Below are 23,496 nucleotides of genomic sequence, written 5' to 3'. Positions count from 1 at the left end.
AATATATAGATCAGAAAATAAAAAAGCAAAGAAAGAAGTGTCAAATTCCAACTAAATGATTGTCATTACAGGACTGAGATGCAGATAAAATCAGCCAGCACAGTGAGGGTTAAAATGGATTAGATGCAGATCTGTCCAGAAAGAAAACCACTAAATGCTGAAATAGGTATAAAACTCTATTGAAAAGTGTAAAAATATAAGAGCACTAATAGAAACATCTAGATACTGTAATATGCAATCTGTCCTAGACATTTATTTTTAAATTGAAATTTAAAGTAGTAATAAATGTATAAATGACTAATAATTTTTGATGGAATTTAAAGGCAATAATTACATATGAAGACAAAACAAGATTATGTTTAGTTTATGATTTAAGAAAATCAATAAGAAAAGATTTTCCAGCTGAAGTTCATATTGTATGTGGAGATATGTTCTTTTGGATGGTAAATATTTTAAGTGGTTTGATTTCTATTGAGTTAATTTTAGGTAACTACCAGAGGAGGGTAGAAACTTGTTTGTACTTGTGTAGCTTGATGAATAGCAAATACTGTATACACCAGAATGCAGAAAAAGTTAATATTTAGGGAGAAGATCTTAGGATGGACACTGTCACAATATGTGGATGATTGAGTTATCTACAGCTTCACAGAGCTCTAGTTCAATTAAAAGACTTGAGTGTAGACCATTGCTCCAAACAGTGAGATATATGATGTGTTGTTGACTGGATGAAGAATTATTCAGCGAAAAAGCACTGTTAAGAAACTATGATGAGTAGATGATTGGAGTAATACTAGAAGCAGATTATGAAGCAGGGATAGTTATTACATCTGTGACAAGAGAAGTACTTCCTAAATTTTGAAATGCCTTCAGAAATATGTTCATAATGGGTTTGCATTCATAAAGTATTCATGAAGTTAATGAATGATCAATAAATAAAAACATCTAAAGGAGTATGAAAAATTATGAATAAAGCAAAAGAGAGATTAATTGTATTATGCTCAATTACCAGAAATGGCTGAAAGAGATGAAGATGATCCATCAAGGCCAACGCTCAATGAAATATGTGAAATATAATAAACATAATGGAATTAATTTGCTAACAAGTGCATTGGTGAATGATGGCATGGAAACTGACAGAAACAGGCATCTAACACCGCATCGCATGAACTGCTATTGGGTCGACCCTTGAAAGAAACCTTGCAAGAAACCGCATGTGTCACGTTCAAATGAATGTTCGGGTAGGATCCAATAGCGAGTGAACAAAGGAATTTATTAGACACAGTCAAACTCAAGAAACAGGTGCAACAAAAGAGTGCGGTGCTAAGGCTAGGGGAACAGGACAGGAATCAAAACAGGAAATCAGGCTCTAGCAGATACTCCTCACGGTCCTGAGCACAGACAGAAAGAAACACATGAGTACACGTAACGAACTGACAATGAACATTAAACACGTAGCACTTATATAGTCACGATGATGTATATCAGCTGGCGAAAAATCAATCCAGCGCAGTGACGTAAGGCCACGTGACCAAAACAATACACGTGGGCCACAAAAGCAAAACAAACCCACATGATCACACAGACATTCCGGGAGAGCGCACAAACCTGCAACCGTGACATTACCCCTCTCTCAAGAGCACCTCCTGGTGCTCCCAGAAGTGCTTACCTGGCGATTGTAATCATCGATAAGAGAGTGATCCAATATGTCCTTTGCAGGGACCCAACTCCTCTCCTCCGCACCATAACCTTCCCAGTCCACCAAGTACTGAAATCCTCGCCCCCTCCGTCTTGAATCCAGAATGCGCTTAACCGAATAAACGGTCTCCCCATCTACGAGACGCGGCGGGGGGGGGAACCGGAGTGGGCGGATTAATCGCCGTATGAAAAACGGGCTTTAATTTGGAAACATGGAACACGGGATGAATTCTCCTGTACGCTGGAGGAAGTTTGAGGCGGACTGCCACCGGACTAATGATCTTGATGACAGTGAATGGGCCAATAAATTTGGGTGCAAGTTTATTACATACGGAACGCAAGGGAATATTCTTAGCTGAAAGCCACACTTTTTGACCGACGACGTAAACGGGAGGCTTCGACCGGTGGCGATCGGCTTTAGCCTTGGTGCGCACCCACTTGGAGGAGGGTCTGTCTGGCCCTGTTCCAAGTGCGTCGACACCGCTGGACAAAGGCGTGGGCGGAGGGGACCGCGACTTCGGATTCCAGACTGGGAAAAGCTGGTGGCTGGTAACCTAAACTACACTGAAACGGAGAAAGGCCCGTAGCCGACACTGGTAATGAATTGTGTGCGTACTCCACCCATGGGAGCTGCTGACTCCAAGAGGAGGGATTCTGGGAAACCAAACAACATAACATGCGCTCGAGATCTTGGTTTGCCCTTTCAGTTTGTCCGTTACTCTGAGGATGAAACCCAGAAGAAAGACTTACAGTCGCTCCCAATAAATGACAAAATTCTCTCCAAAATTTAGAGACAAACTGGGGCCCCCTGTCAGAAACCACGTCCGTCGGGAGGCCATGAATGCGAAAGACGTGATTAATGACAGCATCCGCTGTCTCTCTGGCTGAGGGTAATTTGGGCAGAGGAATAAAATAAGCTGCCTTCGAGAACCGGTCCACAACGGTCAAAACAGCCGTATTGCCACCAGATGGCGGGAGCCCGGTGACGAAATCTAGCGAAATGTGCGACCAGGGTCTCGAAGGCACTGACAGCGGCTGAAGGAGTCCAGCAGAAGGGCGATTGGAAGTCTTAGAAACAGCACAAACGGAACAGGCCAAAACAAACTCGCGTATGTCCCGTGCCATAGCTGGCCACCAGAATCGCTGTTTAACTAAAAATAATGTACGACTCAACCCCGGATGACAAGCCACTTTGGAGGAATGTCCCCATCGAATGACGTCAGACCGAATCCCCTCCGGCACAAACAAACAACTGGGTGGGCATCCGGCCGGGGGCGTTACCCCATCCAGGGCTGTGCGGACCCTGCTCTCGATCTCCCATGTCACAGCAGAAATACAAATCCTCTGGGGAACGATGGGCTCAAGAGACGTATTGCGCTCGGAAGAATCAAAAAGACGGGATAACGCGTCGGGTTTGATGTTTTTGGAACCCGGCCGATAAGAGATGGTAAAGTCGAAACGTCCGAAAAATAATGCCCACCGAGCCTGCCTGGAGCTGAGTCGTTTGGCGGACCTGATGTATTCGAGGTTCTTATGATCGGTCCAAACGATAAAGGGAACCCCCAAACCCTCCAACCAATGACGCCACTCCTCCAAAGCGAGTTTGACAGCCAACAACTCCCTATTACCAATGTCGTAGTTTCGTTCTGCGGGAGATAATCGATGAGAGAAAAACGCGCATGGATGCATTCTGTCATCCGAGGCGGCGCGCTGGGACAGGATAGCGCCCACCCCCACTTCTGACACGTCAACCTCCACCACAAACTGCCGGGAGGGATCAGGTGTCACTAAAATAGGAGCTGAAACAAAGCGGCTCTTCAGATTGGAGAATGCAGCCTGTGCTGCGCTCGACCACCTGAAGGGAGTTTTGGAGGAGGTTAAGGACGTCAGAGGGGCGGCGAGCTGGCTGAAATTGCGAATAAAACGCCGGTAAAAATTGGCGAAGCCCAGAAATCTCTGCATGGCCTTACGAGAGTCCGGAATTGGCCAATTTACCACAGCCTGAACTTTCTCTGGATCCATGCGCACCCCCTCGACTGACACAATGTGTCCTAGAAAGGGAATAGACTGTGCATGAAACACGCATTTCTCCGCCTTGACAAAAAGCCCATTCTCTAGCAGCCGTTGAAGCACTCGCCTGACGTGCTGCACATGTTCCTGGAGAGAACGAGAAAAAATCCGAATGTCATCCAGGTAGACATAAATAAACTGATCTATCATATCTCGCAACACGTCATTTATGAGTGCTTGGAAAACCGCAGGAGCATTAGAAAGCCCGAACGGAAGAACACAATATTCAAAATGCCCCCTGGGGGTCAAAAACGCGGTTTTCCACTCATGACCCTGCTTCATGCGAACCAAATGATATGCATTACGGAGATCTAATTTCCTGAAAAACGAAGCCCCCTGCAGACGCTCGAACGCTGAAGACATCAGCGGCAAAGGATACGTATTCTTCACCGTGATGCTGTTCAGCCCTCGATAGTCTATGCAGGGTCTAAGAGACCCATCCTTCTTTTTCACGAAAAAAAACCCCGCCCCCGCCGGTGAAGAAGAGGGCCGTATGATCTTGGCCGCTAGAGAATCAGAAATATATTTCTCCATGGCCTCCCTCTCAGGAATAGAAAGAGAGTATAACTTGCCTTTAGGCGGAGACGTACCTGGCAATAAATCTATTGCACAGTCATAGGGACGGTGAGGAGGTAGAGAAGCAGCTCGAGACTTACTGAACACTCTCTTCAGGTCGAGGTACTCACTGGGCACGTTTGACAGGTCCATGCGCTCCTCCTGAAACACAGAACAAGAAACAGCAGAACGAGCAGACGAAAGACAAGACTGATGACAGTTCTCACTCCACGAAAGTATGGTATTAAGACCCCAATTAATATGAGGCTTATGAAGAAATAACCAAGGATGACCTAAAACCACCGGTGTGTTAGAACAGTCTGTTAAAAAAAATGAAATGTGTTCAACATGATTTCCAGACGTGATCAGCTTTATGGGTTTAGTGGAGTGAGTGATAGTGGGAAGGGAAAGTCCGCTGAGTGCGCGTACTGCAATGGGTTGTGACAGTGCAATAACCGGAAGTTTAAAACTGAAGGCGAAACTAGAGTCAATGAAGTTTCCCTCCGCCCCGGAATCGACGAGCGCCTGTGTGTCTTGAGTTCCGGAACCCCATGATAAGGAGACGGGCAGTATAGTGGCAGACGTAGAGGATTTGTCCAAACTAATTTCACCCATCAGTAACCTCTTACCTACTGATGGGTGTTGACTTTTACGGGACAGGAAGCCACCCGATGCCCCGCCCCACCGCAGTAAAGACAGAGTCCCTCCGTTCTTCGCCGGCGCTTCTCCTCTACGGACAAGCGGGATCTGCCCAACTGCATAGGTTCCGGGTCAATGCTCCCAACTTCCGGTGCCATCAGCGAGACCGGCGAGTCAGGGACAGGATCCGGAAACCTGTTTTGCCGCATGCGACTCTCACGGCGAAGCAGTCTGGAGTCCACCCGGATGGCCAAATCCACTAACTCGTCGAGAGTCTTGGGAAGATCTAGGGAGTAGATCTCGTCCTGAAGACGATCAGAAAGGCCATGAAGGAACATGTCCCATTGAGCCTCCGCGTTCCAGCCGGATTCAGCAGCCAAAGTGCGGAACTCAATGGAATAGTCCGCCACGCTCCGATTCCCCTGGCGGAGCTCAGCGAGGACTCGAGCGGCCTCTCTCCCAGAGGTGGCCCGATCAAAGACCTTTTTTAGTTCCTTTGAGAACAGGTCGAACGAAGAACAACAGGGTAATTTCTTCTCCCATGCTGTGGTTCCCCATTGAGCCGCCCTTCCTGAAAGGAGGGTGATGACGAACGCCACCTTGGACTGCTCTGAGAAAAACAAAGATGGCTGCAGGGAGAAGTACAGGGAGCATTTAGATAAGAAGGACCGGCATAAGTGAGGCTCCCCAGCATAGCAGGTCGGCGGAGGAAGGCGAGGCTCAACTGAGCGACCAACGCCAACGTTAGCACTGGCAGTCACCGGCGCAGGAATCACCTCCGGAGCTGGTGCAGGCTCCCCTTGTGTTGTTCCGGAAATCAGCTGTTGGACCTGAGTAGTCAGTAATGACACCTGACCAACCAAGGCCTGGATAGCCTGTGCAGTTGTGGCTAAAGCTTCGTCCTGGCGATCAATCCTGGCGTTGCTAGCAGTAAGGAACTCCGATATCTGTGAAGTACTCGCTGGATCCATAGTAAAGGTCAGTTCGTTTTGTCACGTTCAAATAAATGTTCAGGTAGGATCCAATAGCGAGTGAACAAAGGAATTTATTAGACACAGTCAAACTCAAAAAACAGGTGCAACAAAAGAGTGCGGTGCTAAGGCTAGGGGAACAGGACAGGAATCAAACAGGAAATCAGGCTCTAGCAGAAACTCCTCACGGTCCTGAGCACAGACAGAAAGACACACATGAGTACACGTAACGAACTGACAATGAACATTAAACACGTAGCACTTATATAGTCACGATGATGTATATCAGCTGGCGAAAATCAATCCAGCGGAGTGACGTAAGGCCACGTGACCAAAACAATACACGTGGGCCACAAAAGCAAAACAAACCCACATGATCACACAGACATTCCGGGAGAGCGCACAAACCTGCAACCGTGACACTAATTTATCTTGTACCAAATTTATTTTAATGTAAATTCCTTTATGGTCCGTCATTATGCAGGGTTCTATTGATACAGATATTGTATTATTAATTAAATCATTAGACACTAACCAATAGTCAATACGAGAATGAAGAGACAAGTCCTTATTACACCCAGTTAATTCCTCCTTGTCTGGGTTCTTATGTCGCCACAAATCAGTAAGACCCAATCTTAAGCATACATTATCTACTTCAGTAAAAGGACCTGGTTTAGTTTTAGTAGGCCATCTATCAATGGTTTCATTAAACACTGTATTGAAATCTCCTCCCCAAGTTACTTTGGCTGAAGGATATATAGAAATGAAGTGTTGAATCCTAGATTCAATATTTGTAAAAAGCATATCGTTATTCACTTTGTTATCAGTTTCGCTAATAACAAAGTAGATTCTACCCCAATCATCCTTTTCAAATTTTAATATTTGCTTTGCAAATTTATCTTGTAAGACTGCAGCCCCTGCTGAGCGATTACTACCAAATGAAAACCAGATCAGTTTTCCCCACTTGTTTGAGAGTAACATCAGTCCTATTCCAACATCAGAGATATTATGAAGCATATAACTGACAAGCACACAGGATTATATGATGACATAACACATGTAACAGTCATACAAAACTGAGTGATGCAGAACACACAGTAAACAAAAGAAATTTGCATATATGAGGGATCCACCATATTTAAATGATTAGACTGCCGATAATTGTCTTTAGTATCAGAGAGGTTTTTAAAGCTTTCTTGTGTCTTGTAATCGAGACAGAACAGAACAGAACTACAGAACAAATTAAAGGAGGGAGTATGAGGCTTTGCCTTGTTTAAAAATGATCAACTGCAGAGCATTATATTTAGTATTTGAAGTTAATAAAAACCTTTAATCTAAACACTTTTAAGACAACTTTGAAAAAAAAAAAAAAACGTTTTTAGGGTCATTATCACCATAAAGTGCCTTTGAGACATCGACATTTTCAATATAACCACATAGGTTTTTTTGTATTAATTAGACCGTAGGCTGTAAGAAATGAATATTGGTCAAGCTCACTTTTTAGAAACAATCTACAAGAAGAAAAACTGCAAATAAACCTCAAATTGTGTCAACCCTGTCATGGAGAAATTCAAAGTAGTATATTTTCATTGCAGTGTGATTATAAAATGTATATTTTCAGAAAGGTCATGTGTTCCTTTACCAACCCAATTTTATAGATTATGAATTTATAACCGATATAGTCCATTTATAATAATAGACAAAACATTGATTTCCCAATAAAGTTGACTTTTAATCAATATTAACTGGCCCTTATTGGTTAACTAAGAAATCACACAATATATTTTGCTGAGGTTATAAATAGTTTGTTTATTCATAAAAGTTGAACATGATGGTGGAAAACAAGATGACAGGGTGGTCATTAACTTGTGTGGACAAAGGCTTTATTTCGTGAACTAAATATGGAGGAACATTTGAAAAAAACAACAGGTACAACAAGAAACATTAAAGGGTTCATGTAAAAGGATTGTAAAAGTTTTCAAGAATTCAACTTCTGTTTTCACTAATACTGCAAACCAATGAGCCACCATGCCGCCTCTAATGTTATCAATTAGGTTTTATCAATATGCAAATTAATGGGAAAATAAATACTTATTATTTATTTTTATTAATTATTTTAATTCAATTAAATTTGTTAATGAATGTAAATCTTTATATTTTTCATTGTATTGAAGGAGTGAAGAGAATGTTGGCAGCAACTTAAGTTAAACACCTTAATAATACTGTTTTTCTTTTTTTTCAGAATAAGGTAAATAATTAGATTCCAGGGGCCTCATGTACGAAGACTTGCGTGGAAATCTTACTAAAACATTGCGTACGCACAAAGCTGTAAATGTGCGTACGCAGAAAAAATTTCAGATGTATGAAACACTGCGTACGCCGAATCTCACGCATATTCTTTTGTACATCTGAATGAACGTGAAACTGAGCGCAACATGCACGAGCACAAAACCCCTCCCTGCCTCCTCCCCCGTATGAATATGCTAATGACTATGCTAATGGCAAAACCCATTGAAAAAGCAATGGCAAAAGCAAGCAAAAAGAGAAACTTTGAACAGAATGTGAATTGGAGGTGCTTTCAGAGGTAGACCGGAGAAAAGCGGTGTTATTTGCAAGTTTGTTCTCCGGAATTAACAATAAAAGAAAAAAAATAGAGTGGGAGAGTTTAGCTGATGCGGTTAACACAGTTGGGTCTGAACATCGCACTGAGTGCATTGAAAAAAGAAATAGTGTGGTTTATATCTGTAAAATGTTGCAGGATGGTTAACAGTCTCAGTGGCGCTACTCGTAAGACCCATGTGAACAGAAATTGATACGTTCGAGTATGAACTCGGCTCGAATCCAGCGTCTGATGAACTCTTTCTTGTTTTTTTCCCCCGCTACATATCAGATTTTGTCAACTATTTATCACGAGAAAGACAAGTAGGAATCATTAATAAGTTAATATCAATAAGCATCATATTTTATTTGCACATTTATTGAATGGAAATGTTTCTGATTCACGCATGCAAATTCATCTTCAGATAGGTATGTAAGATTTCCATACCATACAGTTGACCAGCTTAACATTAAAGCACAATTTGCAGCGGTCGCCTGTTTTCCCAATGTAATCTGAGCGATCTACTGCACGCACATTGCTATAAAGACACTATCTGAAGATGAATTTGCAAGCGTGAATCAGAAACATTTCCATTCAATAAATGTGCAAATAAAATATGATGCACAAACTTATTAATGATTCCTACTAGTCTTTCTCGTGATAAATAGTAGGCAAAATCTGATATGTAGCGGGGGAAAAAGAGATGAAAGAGTTCATCAGACGCTGGATTCGAGCCGAGTTCATGCTCGAACGTGTCAAAACATGTTCACTTGTGTCTTACGAGCGCGCCACTGAGACTGTTCAGAGTGCTGTAACATTTTACAGATATAATAATATTGAATGGAAATGTTACTGATTCACACATGCAAATTCATCTTCAGATAGTGTCTTTATAGCAATGTGCGTGCGGTAGATCGCTCAGATTACATTGGGAAAACAGGCGACTGCTGCAAATTGTGCTTTAATGTTTAGCTGGTCAACTGTATGGTATGGAAACCTTATATACCTGCTGAACCCGTCTCATACAGCTGCCATTGCAAGGCTCAGACACTTTGTAGAGAGCAATTTAACACAACTGCCTCTAGGAGTCGCCAATGGAAATAAAACAGACACGCACAAAAAATGTGCGTACGCCTGCCAGAAAGCTGCCGTGAAGTTGCGCACATTCCCACGTTCAGTTCATTGTTAGTAAATCCAAACGTGAGCGATTCTGAGCGTGAAACCTGGCGTACGCAAAGTTTTTGTGCGTACGCAGCGTTGATACATGAGGCCCCAGATCTTCACATAAATGTACAAATACTTAGGGCTGTATTTTCATTTCAAACAGTCAGTGAGCTCCATTATATGGACTTTAAAGGATATCCTTTATTTAGACTGAGACAGATATTGCCAAAAGGTTTGTAGTCCACTCATGCATCTACTGGGGTTGTTTGTGTATAAGTGTTGTAGCATAAAAACATGAACTAATCAACAATAAAATATTAAATAATGAAAATAAAGTGTCAATAATGATGCATAAGTCCACCCTGTTAAGGAAGGATTTGTGACAATGACAGGGAAGATGTTTTGGCTAAATTTAGCATTTATTTAACACATGATGTATCTACAGCTGGTAAAGTGTTTCCTGTTTAAGCTCTTTGTACACAGTTTAAAAGCTATATTTTAATCTCTGATATATATATATATATATATATATATATATATATATATATATATATATATATATATATATATATATATATATATATATATATCAATTAGAGTTTCACTATGGCAGGCTAGACATGTTAAGCTTGACAACATTCAGTTTCAAACACAATATGAGGAAAAATAGAAAACATAAGTTTAGATTAGTTTAGTTACTGTTTGCGCAGCAGATGTTTTAACCTCCTCTGAAGAAAAGCAAAATGGGCACGAGGATGCCAATGAGTACATCAGAGAGTTTCTTAAAGGGACATTTACCACATCATGACAGGGTGGACGGCAATTTTAAGGACATGTGCAAAATTATTAATAAAGGCAAAAATTGATAAAAACATATTTCAAAACACTGATAATTCTACCTGCATGTGTGTAAAGGTTTAACCAATTATATTAAAACATCAGAGTTTCATTATTTTGCATTATGTTCATATAGGACTGATTCAATCTTGTGGGACGTCAAAGTCACTTTACAGTGATAATGACCCAGCTAGTGTAACTAAAACATGTAGTAGTAATGGTTGCTTTTTACCTAAAGAGCACCTATTTTACCCCTTTTTCAAGATTTAAGATAGGTCTTTTGTGTCTCCTGAATGTGTCTGTAAAGTTTCAGCTCAAAACACTCATCAGATTATTTGTTATACCTTTTAGAATGTTGGGATTTTCTGCGTTAAACACTTAGTCTTATAGGATTAAAAAAGTTTTGAAAATGTTTCGAGTAAAGGTTTTGATCAACTCCAAATACTGAATATATGTGTGTCTGTGTATGTAGGAAAGATAGCAGATATGTTGTGTAAAGTGGAAAACGAGGGAGAAATGTATCAATAAGTTATGACTGCAAAAGTAAGGGGCAAATGTGAAGAGGGCACAAAGCTGAGATGTTGTAACTGCGGAGGGGAACAAAGCTCAGCGTATTGTAAGGTTAGTAAAAGGCAGGCAGAAGTACAAAGAGTCAAAACTATTCAAGGAATCAGTTATGCAGAAGCAGCAAAAAAGCTTCCAGAAATTCTGACTTTGTTTAAACAAAATGAAAGCAGGAACAAAATCGCAGAGACATGTCAAAAATGTGAACAATTGAAAGCAGAAACTCTGATAGTGAGCAAAAATGATTTTTTACTATTCATGGCAGAGATAATAAATTTTTAGCTGAAACAAAAAGTAGGAATGAAAGGATTAAAATAATAGTCAAATCAGCAGAAAAATACCTGGATGTGAAGGATCTGCTCTGGAAAACAGTTAGAGACATCCTCAATGAAGAGACACAATCATCCAAGCCTTGGGGAGGAACATCTTAAATGTTAAACATTCTACAATGGAATGCTTGTAACTTGATTACAAATGGCCAAGAATTTAAGAAGTTCATAGATAATTTTACAGAGAGACCACATATAATTTGCATTGAAGAAACATGGTTAAAAGCTCTCAAGCACAATACAGTAGGTAGTGACCATTCCCCAGTAGTGACTAAAATAGGAATAAAGATAATGTATGAAAAAGAAGAGAGAATTCCCAGATGGAAACTGGAGAAAGTAAATTGGAAAGAATTGCAAGATTATGTGAAAAGAAAATGATGACAATACAAATAATGAACCAGACAGATGTAAACATTTATATAATAAAACTGTTAATGGAATAGTTCTAGCAGCCGAGGAAGTAATACCTAAAAGTAAAGTAGTTGGTTGTACTAAAAGTGTACCACGGTTAAATAATGATAGTAAAGTAGCTATAAAAGCAAGAAATAAAGCATTTAGACAACTTTAAAAACATAATTCGCAGGAAGCTATGATTCTGTTTAAAAAGACTCAGCCAATATTAAGGAAAACTATTAAAGTACAAAAGCATATATTGTGGAAGGAATATTGCGATAGTCTTGGACGAGAAGTACAATTATCAGAGGTGTGGGTTATGGTTAAAAGATTGGCAGGTGTTAGAAGGAGTTATGAATTACCAGTGTTAAAGTGTGGCAATACAGTAGCGCTCAGCAACCTAGAAAAGGCAGAATTATTAGTCCAAAAATTCAAAAATATCCATAGTTTAGTTAATCTTTCTGAAGAAACAAGGAACTGCAAAAACTCTACATTATTTAAATTTCCTGATCTTTTAAAGAAAGAAAAAAACAACACAAAATACGTTAGATTTACAATTTAATATGTTTGAATAAAAAAGAAGCAATCAGTAGCGCTAGACAAACTGCCCATGGTAAGGATGAAATGTGCTATAAAATGTTGGCATACATGTCGCATACATCACTAGAAATAGTACTGAATTTATTTAATCAAATTTGGAACACCGGTCAATTACTTTTAGTATGGAAAACAATCTATAGTAGTACCTATACTTAAACCAGGAAAGAATGGAAAGAATGATTACAGAAAGAATTACCCATTTTTAGAATAGCAAAAATCTTTTTTCTACTTAGCAGAGTGGGTTCAGTAGAGGCAGAAATACAATGGACTCAGGATTATGTTTGGAATCAGACATCAGGAAAGCACAGACTAATAAAGAAGTTGTAATATATCTTTTTTGATGTAGAAAAATCATACGATATGCTCTGGAAGGAGGGATTGCTGATTAAATAAAACCTTTAGGAGTCACTGGTAAAACGTTTAATTATGTCATGGAAGTTAGGGTAGTATAAGAATATTCAAATGAAGACACCGTGGAGAATGGAACTCCTCAAGGTAGTGTTTGAATCCCATTGTTGTTCAATATAATGATAAATGACATTTTCTTTCAGGTTGAACAAAGTGTAGGAAAATCGTTGTATGCAGATGATAGGGCCTTATGGATAAGAGGCCGGAATGTGTTATTTGTTCAAAAGAAAGTACAGAATGCAGTATTTCAGGTGGAAAAATTGGCAAATAAATGGGGATTTAATCTGTTGCAAAAACTCAGGTAATTTGTTTCTCAAGACGGCAAAAAACCATATCACTCGCTTTAAAACTGTTTGGGCAACCAGAGCAAGTAAAAACTGTAAGGTTTCTTGGGGTTTGGTTCGTTGAAAAGCTGACATGGAAGAATCATCTGAATAAAATCATAGACAAAGGTAAAAGGGTTATTATCGTATGGGCAAGAGTGGGGAGCGAGTAGGACATCATTACAAAATATATACCGGGCCCTCATGAGGTCTATTTTACCTCCTTTTCTGTAAAGTTTCAGCTCTAAACACTCATTAGATTATTTGTTATACCTTTTAGAATGTTGAGATTTTTTTTGTTGAGTCTTAGTGGATTAAAAGTTTTTTTTAATTGTCTTAAAATGTTTAGAGTAAAGGTTTTGATCAACTCCAAATACTGAATATTTGTGCGTCTGTGAGAAAGTGGAAACGAAGGAGAAATATATCAAGTCATGACTGCAACTGTAAGTGGCAAAAAAGGTTTAAAAAGACTTTTATTTTGTCGTGACGTGTGACGTCATCAGGCGGCGCCGCTTCAGCGCTGTGATTCAACTGGAGAAAGGTTTAGCTGTGTCCCAAATGGCACACTATACACTATGCACTCATGCACTATGTACTATTGCACTTACACACTCAACAGGATAGTACATGTATGTAGTGTTGTCCCAAATGGCACACTAATGTTTTTTTTACTAAACGGAAATTCAAACCGTTTCCCTGATGACGTTTGACGGTTGCCAAATCAGCGAAATAAACAAAAGAATTATCAAATAATACCTATCGTGAGTATTGCCGCATTCACCATCGGGAGGCGATATAATCACTCTCGTAGGAGAATTTTGCTTTCTCCATCCAAAATAAATAAAGTTATCCAACATGTGCGTCCGATAGCTCCGCCCCTTTCGCTACGTAAGCAAACCTCCGGTCGTTGAGTGCGTGAAGTGTCCATCATTACACACTTCATTTTAGCGGCTGAATAAGTGCATCATCCGGGTAATTAAAGTGCACTTATTATTTTTAGAGTTTTTAGTGTGAACACACTACTTACACTATTTATACTACAAAATGGCGTAGAATAGTGCATAAGTATGCGATTTGGGACGCAGCTTTTGTGTTTTTAAACGTTTACGGATATAACCCGATTTATTAATCTGATTTTTTTAATCCGATGCTAAGTTATGTACCTGCTTTTGACAATAATATTTAAACCCTTTATACAACGTAGTACTATTTTATTAACAGTAGCCGAGGGCTATTGTTTGAAACAGAAAAAAGTGTAATAAGTGTTTTAAAGCAGGGTTTCCCAAACTTTTCTGATAAGAGGTAAAGTTGGTTTTATATTCACACATTTGTTCATTTAGCAGTCTATATATTGTTTACCATGTTACTTTGAATATTTGATCGGAATTAGCATGCAAGTGTGACTTGAAAACAACATTAACACTGTTTATTTGACTGTGAACAATGTTGTGCTTTGATAGTCATTTGCTGCTAATATGATTTCGCTATTTAGAGTTTGCAAATAATACTTAATAAAATTATATCATTATGGGGAAAGTCCGAATGTGCGAATATAAAACCAATTTAACCTCTATTTTTAAAGAAATGTTTTACCTGATTTGTTTTTGATAATTAAAAGAAACTGTTGAAGCAAGTGTTAAAGAGAAGTTATTTTGTTTCTGTTCATTGTTTTATTTATTTTAAACAGGACATTTTTATTGTTTTGTTCATTTTAAACAGGACAAAGTGTCAAAACGCAGAGAAAATCTCCTGCTGAAGTGACTGATCTCCACACTGTTATAAAGATGGCGTTTATTAAAGAGGAGAGTGAAGATGTGAAGATTGAAGAAACATTCACAGTCAAACAGGAAGACCTGCAGGAACAAACAGGTTGGTTTTCATTCTCAAAGACCAACTTATTTCCAAGACCAAGTCATTTGACCCTTATTCAGTTATATTTTAATTATAAGAATACTAAATCCATCTTGCAGCCCTGAGTGTGCTGCCTAGTTCTCCTAAATGCACATAAGCACTCATTAAAAGACAGAATGAGTTTCTTTCGTTACTTGTTCTCATGTCTTTTGTCTTTCTTTTATGTGTTATTAGTCTCCTTTTTTCTCAACCTTCTTAACGTTATTGCTTTTCTTGTTCTTTTGCTGTTTGTAAAGCATCCTTGGTGCTTTATAAAATAAATAAAAACAATAAATTAATAAAAGGTTTAACTAAGCTGACGATATTTGACCTACAGTATTCTCATAAAAGACATTTTAGGCCTTAAAAATTTAAATTTACAGGCCTTAAATTTACTGAAATATTGTGCTGTATTGTGTCTTTTTTAAACAAGTCTTTATTTTTCTTTGTTCATGTTTTTCTACCCAATCTGGCCAAAACCCATACAATCACCAACGATTCAACTTAATAAAACTTTCAACTTTTTATTCAAAAAGGTCTTTTTAACTCTATTTATCATAATGGTTTAATTATTTTCCTCACAATAATATTTGTTTAAACGTGCTTCATGTATTTACTGCTGTGGATATCAACCTGGACAGATTGTTGTTCACAAATTTAGTTTGTTATAGTTTTTAAAACTTTAAAAACAATTGTTAATTTTTTAGTTTTAAAAAGAAATTTTATTTTGATGGGGCAAATAAAAATCTTTTCCATATGGGCCATTTGAAAAGTTCTTTAGCCCTTTATGAGTCTAAAATTTCATTCATAATAGTCTTAAAATATCATAAAAAGTCTTAAATTTAACTTTGTAAAACCTGCAGAAACTCTGGTTTACAGTATGTCAAAAAATGTGGATGCCCCCAATATTGAGCATGCTGAATGAAATGGACACTAAAATAATTAATTGTTATAAAACATTTTAAAGTCCCAGAATATAGACCATATTCTTCATGCACCAACAGGCGGCGCCATTGGAATCTTTTTGCTTGAGACTTTTTTAAAGAATACATTTTTAGATCCTAAATATCAGTGTAATGCTGCTGAGGCATGGGGCAATAACTATATTCAAGGTTTACCGCAGTTTGGAAAAGTCAAAGTTTTAAAATCGCCAACATTTCCTGCTGCACCGTTCATACAGTATATGTAAGTTTTTTTTTTAAATGTTTTGTTTTTTAGTAGAACACTATCTCCTGCAGTAAAGACCAAAGAGGCTGTTTTAAATCGTAAAGAAATCTGTGATTCATTTCAATTATTTAGCCTGACATGTTTACTGCTCAAAAATATTTTAAAAGTGTCTCAGAAGAAAATATATTTTAGGATATCATACTGTCAGAATCTTATACTGGCCCATGCCTAATGCTGCTTGATGTTGCAAAGTCATATTTTCTCATTTTATTATTTTTATTTGTATGTATAGTAGGGATGTAACGGTATTGTAAATACCGTCATACCGCAATATTAATTTTTTTCGATATTACCGAAGTCGCATGACTCGGTAAAACTATAGGTCTTCTGAGAAAATTTGCTCAGGCGAATGAAGCGAACGGGAGGTAGCGAAAACTACAATTCCCATCAGCCCATGCTTGACCATCATCCCTTGCGGTCTGTTGTCGCTACAGATCCAGTATTGCGGAAATGGAGTGTGCTGCTAGAAGCGGGGATGAAAAAGAGCTGGAAAATTCTAAAGTGGGTGTTGTCGCCGCGCGCGTACTGAATAGCGATGTTGTCGCGCGAGTTCTTATCAGCTGTGTTGTCGCGCGCGTACTGAATAGCGGTGTCAGGCCCGGATTGGCTAATCGGGAGGACCGGGAGAATTCCCGGTGGGCCGGTCCGTTTTTTGGCCACGAGGGCCGGTGTCCCTAGTTCCAGAATCGGTTGCTCTCAGCAGTCACACTTTTTAAAAAATAATTTATTTATTTACTTGACCACAGCCTTCTTATTCATTATTTTACCGCAGCTCTGCTCTTCGTAGCCTCGTGAGCAGGATGCAGGTTAATGATGATATAACTAGATAAGTCACCATTAAACATACAGCTGTTGTGGTACAGTGGTTAGTACGTTATATTATGACGCGGCCATCCTGAGTTCGGTCCTTGTCTGAGTAACAATTTTTTTTTTTTTTTTTCATTTTTATTGTTAAGACATAATACTGTAAGGGTTGTTGAACATTTGAAGTTCTAAAAGAGCTGTTTTCTCAAAAAAAGACGTGATAGTGTAATTAGAAACTGAATTGGAAATAACCTTATTTTAATATAGTCAGTGGTGAACTGAGGTGGGCCGGTCTGAGGCTTGAAACTCCAGGGCTGAAAAAGAGTCCCACTCCGGCCCTGAGCGGTGTTGTCAACACACTGTTCAGATTGATGCAGACATGAGACCTCTATCTTACTCATGGTTTGTCCTCTCAAGTGGGGGAAAGACAATGCACAACGTTACCCACTGCTGTCAACCTGGGCCAAGTCATATCTCTCTTGTCCCAGAAACCTCAGTCCCAAATGAGAGGGTTTTTTTCTGTTGCAGGGGACATTGTAAATACCCAGAGATACCAGCTTTTACCAGATTATATTTATATGATAATTTTCCTTTAAACCCATCTCTATCCAAGTGAGTGAGTGATTAAATGTTGAATGTGATGAGTTTTCAACAATACTAAATTGAAACTTAATTTTTTTACATGGTTTAATATTTTTTTGTTATTAAAATTGAAGTTCCTGTTTCAAAGCTTACAGATAGATGGCTAATTTGTATGTCATTGACACTTTTGGCACTTTTTGGAGTATTTTCATAAGTTTTGTTGTTTCCTGTAAATGATTCAATAAATACCGTACCGTGACATTCATACCGAGGTATTACCGTACCGTAAAATTCTGATACCGTTACATCCCTAATGTATAGTCATGAACACACTTGTTTGTAGAGCAAGTAGTTTGACTGTTTTCGGCAGTTTATTATTTCTGGTCAAAATAATGCCAAAATCCACATCGTAAAAAAAAATAGAAAAAGAATAATAATTATAATTAAAAAGCAAATCAAAAAGAGTATAGGCTACATTAATATTTGCAAAAGAAAAGAGTTGTTTGAGTATATTTAAAGTTGTGGTTGCTTTTTATCTTAAACGTCCTTTAAGGGTTCTTTCTGACTATTTTTGTGTATGTAATTACCTAATTAAGTTAAAAGATTTAACATAAAATAGTTCTATTTTTTTATATTGTCTATTTATATGAACTAATATTTTGTATAACACATTTTCATTATTTAACAGATTTAATACTTCTATTAATCAAATTCTTTCTATTTCATCAGCTTTGAAATAACCAGATTCCTGATACATATGTTTGTGAATTTTATTTTGTAAGTTTCCTTGCGTGCTATACCAGCATGCAGAGAGTTTTGTGTGTGTGTGTGTTCGTGTTTAATTTAATCCAAGGATCAAGTTTATGATCGGATCGAGTTTATATGTCTGTGCATGTGTATGTGGGTGTATGCATGCAGTAGGTTTATATATGTGCAAGTGTCATACTTGTTTTGAACTTAGTATATGTTTATATGCGAGAAATTTATAGGTGTATATTCATGAGTAGACATGCAAAACCCTACACTGCACCTCATAGCCATCTGTGTTTGGTGTCGGGAAGGTGGATGAAGAGGCGACAGGTTGACTTAAACTTTTATGAACCTATTTGATGTGTTTCCGATGCTAGACGGCATTGCTCTCCCGCACAGTTTGCAGAGCACCAAAACAAAAGGTTTATCGGAACTTAAAAAGCCAAACAACGTCCACATCAACTACTTTGTCTGCATTCTCACTTGTGGAAGCTTGTTTCTCTATATCTGTATTCAGGTCGCTCATTTTGTAGCTTTCTGTGACAGAGCAGCTTAACCAACTTCTGAGCGCTCTCATCACGCAAGTGACATCACGCTCATTCTGAGCACGGAAAGTCATTTAATGACAAATGATACAAGGTAGAAAATCTTTTATATATATATATATATATATATATATATATATATATATATATATATATATATATAGATAGATAGATAGATAGATAGATAGATAGATATGATAAAACATATGTAAAACATATACACAAATGTATTGAAATATCGGAAATGGGTTTAAAAATCATATCACCGTTACTGAAAAAAAATCTATCTTGATATATTGATATTATGTTATTGTCCAGCCCTACGTTAGATATAGAGAACAAGATGAATTAAATATCACTTTTAGAGATTAGATCCAGCGTAACTCGTAACATCAAAATGGAAAAAACATTGATAAATTAACCCACTTCTCATTTATTAGTCTGTTATGAGCCATATCATACCTCTTGAGCCTCCAATCTCCTCCTGATTTGCAGTTTCTGTTTGTTTTTTAAAAAATATGTAATTGTCTTCAAATCTGAAAATGTAATTTATTTTATAGTGTGAGTTGTTATTCGATGTGATACGAAGCTGCAAGCATGTTCTTTCGGACAGAATTTTTAACTACTGTGTGTCCAGATACTGGAATTTCTGACTTCATTACCTTGCTATATATTGATGTTCAATAGGCTACTATTTTTGATGTAACAACAATTGTATCAAAAATGGTACAAAAAATTATTTTTTAAGAAGAAAAGTATTTCTTTTTTTTTCAGTTTTCCTCAAAATAGGTTGATGTGGGCATTGTAGCACTTTAAATGCATGTAATGCCTGTTTCATTTACACTTGAGCAGAAATTCCATATATGCCAAAATCCCTAATATGGATGAAGGCATCCAGCTATTGCTGTTGAATGAAAATAAGATCTGAATAAATATTAAAAGGTTTCAACTGATCATTTACACGACTGCGCCCATAAATGGTTTATATGTGTACTTCCAGCCATCTTAGGTATATTTATAAGAAAGTCGATTTATAATTTAATGCTAACTGACGTAGCATGGTACAGTAGAATATAGCTATAAAATAATATGCTAGATGCATAGATGCTAGATTATGTCAAAATAACATGTTTCCAAATATCAATCCTTTTGCTAAAACACAGAAAGTTTTGACCAAATTAATCCACAAAATCAACCCAGAATGGATGAAAATGACCCAACAGCACACAAGGGAAAGGTGCACATTTCAGCCTTTATGCAGATGCTGTACAGGCATATCTCATGTTTGCGAGACAAATATTCAGCTGTTTGTTCAACTGTTACCTCAGAACTTTTTTTTTTTTTTTCCGATGCGTTTACCAGTCAGGCACAGAATGAATAAGTATTCCCTGTCTGCTTAACAAATTTTTGAAAAACATTTTGTTGTAATTGTGAATATATATACGAATAAAAATAGGCCACTTACAGCTTTCAAATCTGTGTCTGATCAATATGACCAAAATGACTTTTATGAGAAACTCTGAAAACTGGACTGACACAGTTTCAATTTACTAGAACTTCTAAGTTAAGTGGCTTCAGCACAATTTACATTGTAAAAGCACTAGATGAAGATGAATTGAATTGAATCTGGTTAAATGTGCACACGTTAATGGACTGAACAAAATATGACCTGATTTATTTTACATTTAATGTGCATCAAAATTACAGTGTGTGTAGCCAATGTTTCCAGTGTCTTTTCACCTTTACGCTTTTGATGAGATTTTTAAGACTTAATGAAAAGTTTTTATTTTTATTTTAGATCTAATTGAAGAGAATGAGGGGAGTAAAGAGGAGGAAAATCATGTCAAAATTGAGGAAAAAACTCATTTACAGACTGATGATATTTTGAAAAAAAGAGACGAAAATCGTTTCACCTGCACTCAATGTGGAAGGAATTTTGGAAGAAAAGGCGATCTTAAGATTCACATGAGGATCCACACTGGAGAGAAACCGTTCACGTGCACTCAGTGTGGGAAGAGTTTCAGCCAATTATCATCCCTTAATCAACACATGATGATCCATGCTGAAGAGAAACCATCCACATGCTCCCAGTGTGGGAAGAGTTTCAGTTGCTCATCTCACCTTAATATACACATGAGGATCCACACTGGAGAGAAACCATTCACATGCACTCAGTGTGGGAAGAGTTTCATCCAATCATCACACCTTAACCGACACATGAGGATCCACACTGGAGAGAAACCATCCACATGCACTCACTGTGGGAAGAGTTTCAGTTGCTCATCTCACCTTAATCACCACATGAGGATCCACACTGGAGAGAAACTATTCTCATGCACTCAGTGTGGGAAGAGTTTCAGACAATCATCAAACTTTAACCGACACATGAGGATCCACACTGGAGAGAAACCATTCACTTGCACCTAAGCCGCAGTTACACTGGACCTTTCTCCCCATAGACTTCCATTCATATGCACGCAAATGCGTCAGACTGTAAACACAAGTTTGTGCGTCAAGTTTTGCAGTTCACTGCGTTGTAGTGTTTTAGTTTGGTGAACTCTGACCTGCAAAATTGCATTGCTTGACTGTGTGAGACCAATCGAAGATCAAAACATGACCTCTCTGGACAATCGCTCACTTTTTTTAATGTCTAATCATGTTGTTTAATCCCGCCCCTTTTCGCAGCGCTATACAACAAAATGTCGCATGCTCAAACTCTAGTGTGACCGCAGCTTCAGTGTGGGATGAGTTTCAGCAGCTCATCAGAAATTAACCTGTTAAGCTTTTGGGCTATTTTGGGTATTTCCGCCTGAATTTGGCCTTCCGATTTAAAAAGCTTACCATAACCACATGCATAGGAATAAATACAAAAGTTTGGTATCATTTTAAAAGAAATCCTTTGAAATTTCATAAAATACTGTTTTAAATAAACTGAAGTTAGAAAATGTGTAACTCAGGCCTTGAGTGCTCCATCAAAAATTCCATTTCTTTCCAGCAGGTGTCAGTAAACACAAGAAAAATAAATTTCTCTCTATAATGATGCATGCAAGAGTTATTCTATTCCAACTGGAAGAAGGTAACATGCCAAAAAAAAATTATTTTCCCCTACCTAAATTTAAAGTCTCATCACACCCACATACAGAACAATAAATGCCATCATTGCATCAATGCTGTCATTTTAAAGAAACCCCTTTGAAATTACAAAAAACACTGCTGTTAAATGCTAACTATTAATATATATGTTTTCTGTCCTATGATGAACCACCTCAACACAAACAGCTTTGTTTTTTTTTTGTTTTTTTTAAAGCCAGCCTTAGTGCATTACTCAGACCCTGTGTGTTCTATCAAACTGAGGACAGTTTTTGTTTGTTACCAGCATATGTCAGGACGCACAAGAAAAAATAATTTTGTCTTAATCATTTAGTATGCAAGAATCATTTTAGTTCAACTGAAGGGTGGGAAAAAACGACACGAGTTCCCTACCTGTCAAAAAGTGAAAAACAAGATTTTACAAGGGTTATTATCACAAAAATCATAATTTTACTTCTACATAACTATATCAAAATCATAACACTATATCAAGAAAAGCAAATAGCACAATAGTACTTTTTTCCATTTTATTTTTTAATGATCAAAGGCATTTACACTTTAAATGTAAAATAAATAATGTACAAATATATATAAACTGCAATAATCTATATATATATATATATATATATATATATATATATATATATATACACATATATATATGTATATATATATAGATTATTGCAGTTTATATATATGTATATGTGTGTGTGTGTGTGTGTGTATAAAAAATGTTTTAGAAAAGTAATGTGCAAAGTCTAAGAAAAGATTTTGAAAAATGACTAGTAAAAAAAAAAGTCATTTTGTAAATACGTTATCGTATTTTCTTGAATTTTGGAATTTCATGACCCAAATTTGTTGCATTTGGCACTTACAAGACATAGAAGGGGATTACTCATTCACACAAGAACAGAAAAAGCTGAAAATGGACTAATTTTGTTGCGAAGAACCTAAGGTAAAGGATGATGTTGCTTGTTTGGAACAGCGCACGGAGCAAATAGACAATAATTGCCCTTGTATGTTTATAAAATAGGAGTTCATACCTTATGATTTATTCAAAGACAGTTGGACAAGTGACTGTAAATTGTTGTGGAAAAAATATTCTGGTCTGCTAAATATTCAACGCGTAGCTGTGCATTTATACTTCTGCGCGCTGTCTCTGTTGGTCTGCATTAACACTTCCGTAACGCTAGTTGGCAGTGAGGTGTAAATGTTCCTCTGTGTCGAGTTTCTTCGCTGGTGCTTTGTTTTTCCTGAACACTTCCTGAATGTACAAGTGACTCAAACTTGCTCTTTTTGAAGCAGAAACCGGCGGACGTGCAACAACTTTACTATGAGGTAAACACAAAACAAACTTTTTATCTGGAGCTTCCTCACGGGACTCCACACTTGTAAACAATTGCTCTATTGGGCTTGCGCGGCTCAGTCCCGCCCAGACTCGTCAGCGCTACTAAGCTGACC

The 23,496-nt window shown here is 37.8% G+C and overlaps 1 protein-coding gene and 1 long non-coding RNA gene across 2 annotated transcripts in view; one reads left to right on the top strand and one right to left on the bottom strand.

The window, feature by feature from the left end:
- LOC148680839 (uncharacterized) overlaps positions 1-23,496 on the bottom strand; it is a 785,675-nt gene that overhangs the window by 234,631 nt on the left and 527,548 nt on the right. The window lies entirely within an intron of this gene.
- On the top strand, positions 13,638-22,614 carry LOC148680909 (uncharacterized). The gene is made up of 2 exons (XM_088650766.1): positions 13,638-15,016; positions 20,744-22,614. The coding sequence occupies exons 1-2, from the start codon at positions 14,932-14,934 to the stop codon at positions 21,370-21,372; spliced, it is 714 nt and encodes a 237-aa protein (XP_088506892.1). The 5' UTR covers positions 13,638-14,931; the 3' UTR covers positions 21,373-22,614.

The sequence above is a fragment of the Danio rerio genome, chromosome 4 (genome assembly GCF_052040795.2).
Source record: "Danio rerio strain M-AB ecotype USA chromosome 4, GRCz13ab, whole genome shotgun sequence".
Taxonomy (NCBI): domain Eukaryota; kingdom Metazoa; phylum Chordata; class Actinopteri; order Cypriniformes; family Danionidae; genus Danio; species Danio rerio.
The sequence above is the reverse complement of the archived record's forward strand: the minus strand, read 5'-3'. Positions and strand labels throughout refer to the sequence as shown.

What these genes read in the sequence shown, in the direction of transcription:
- LOC148680909 (XM_088650766.1), top strand. Translation starts at nt 14,932, where the DNA reads ATGGCGTTTATTAAAGAGGAGAGTGAAGATGTGAAGATTGAAGAAACA. An exon ending in AGACCTGCAGGAACAAACAG is followed by an intron (nt 15,017 to 20,743) that starts GTTGGTTTTCAT and finishes TTTTTATTTTAG; the next exon opens with ATCTAATTGAAGAGAATGAG.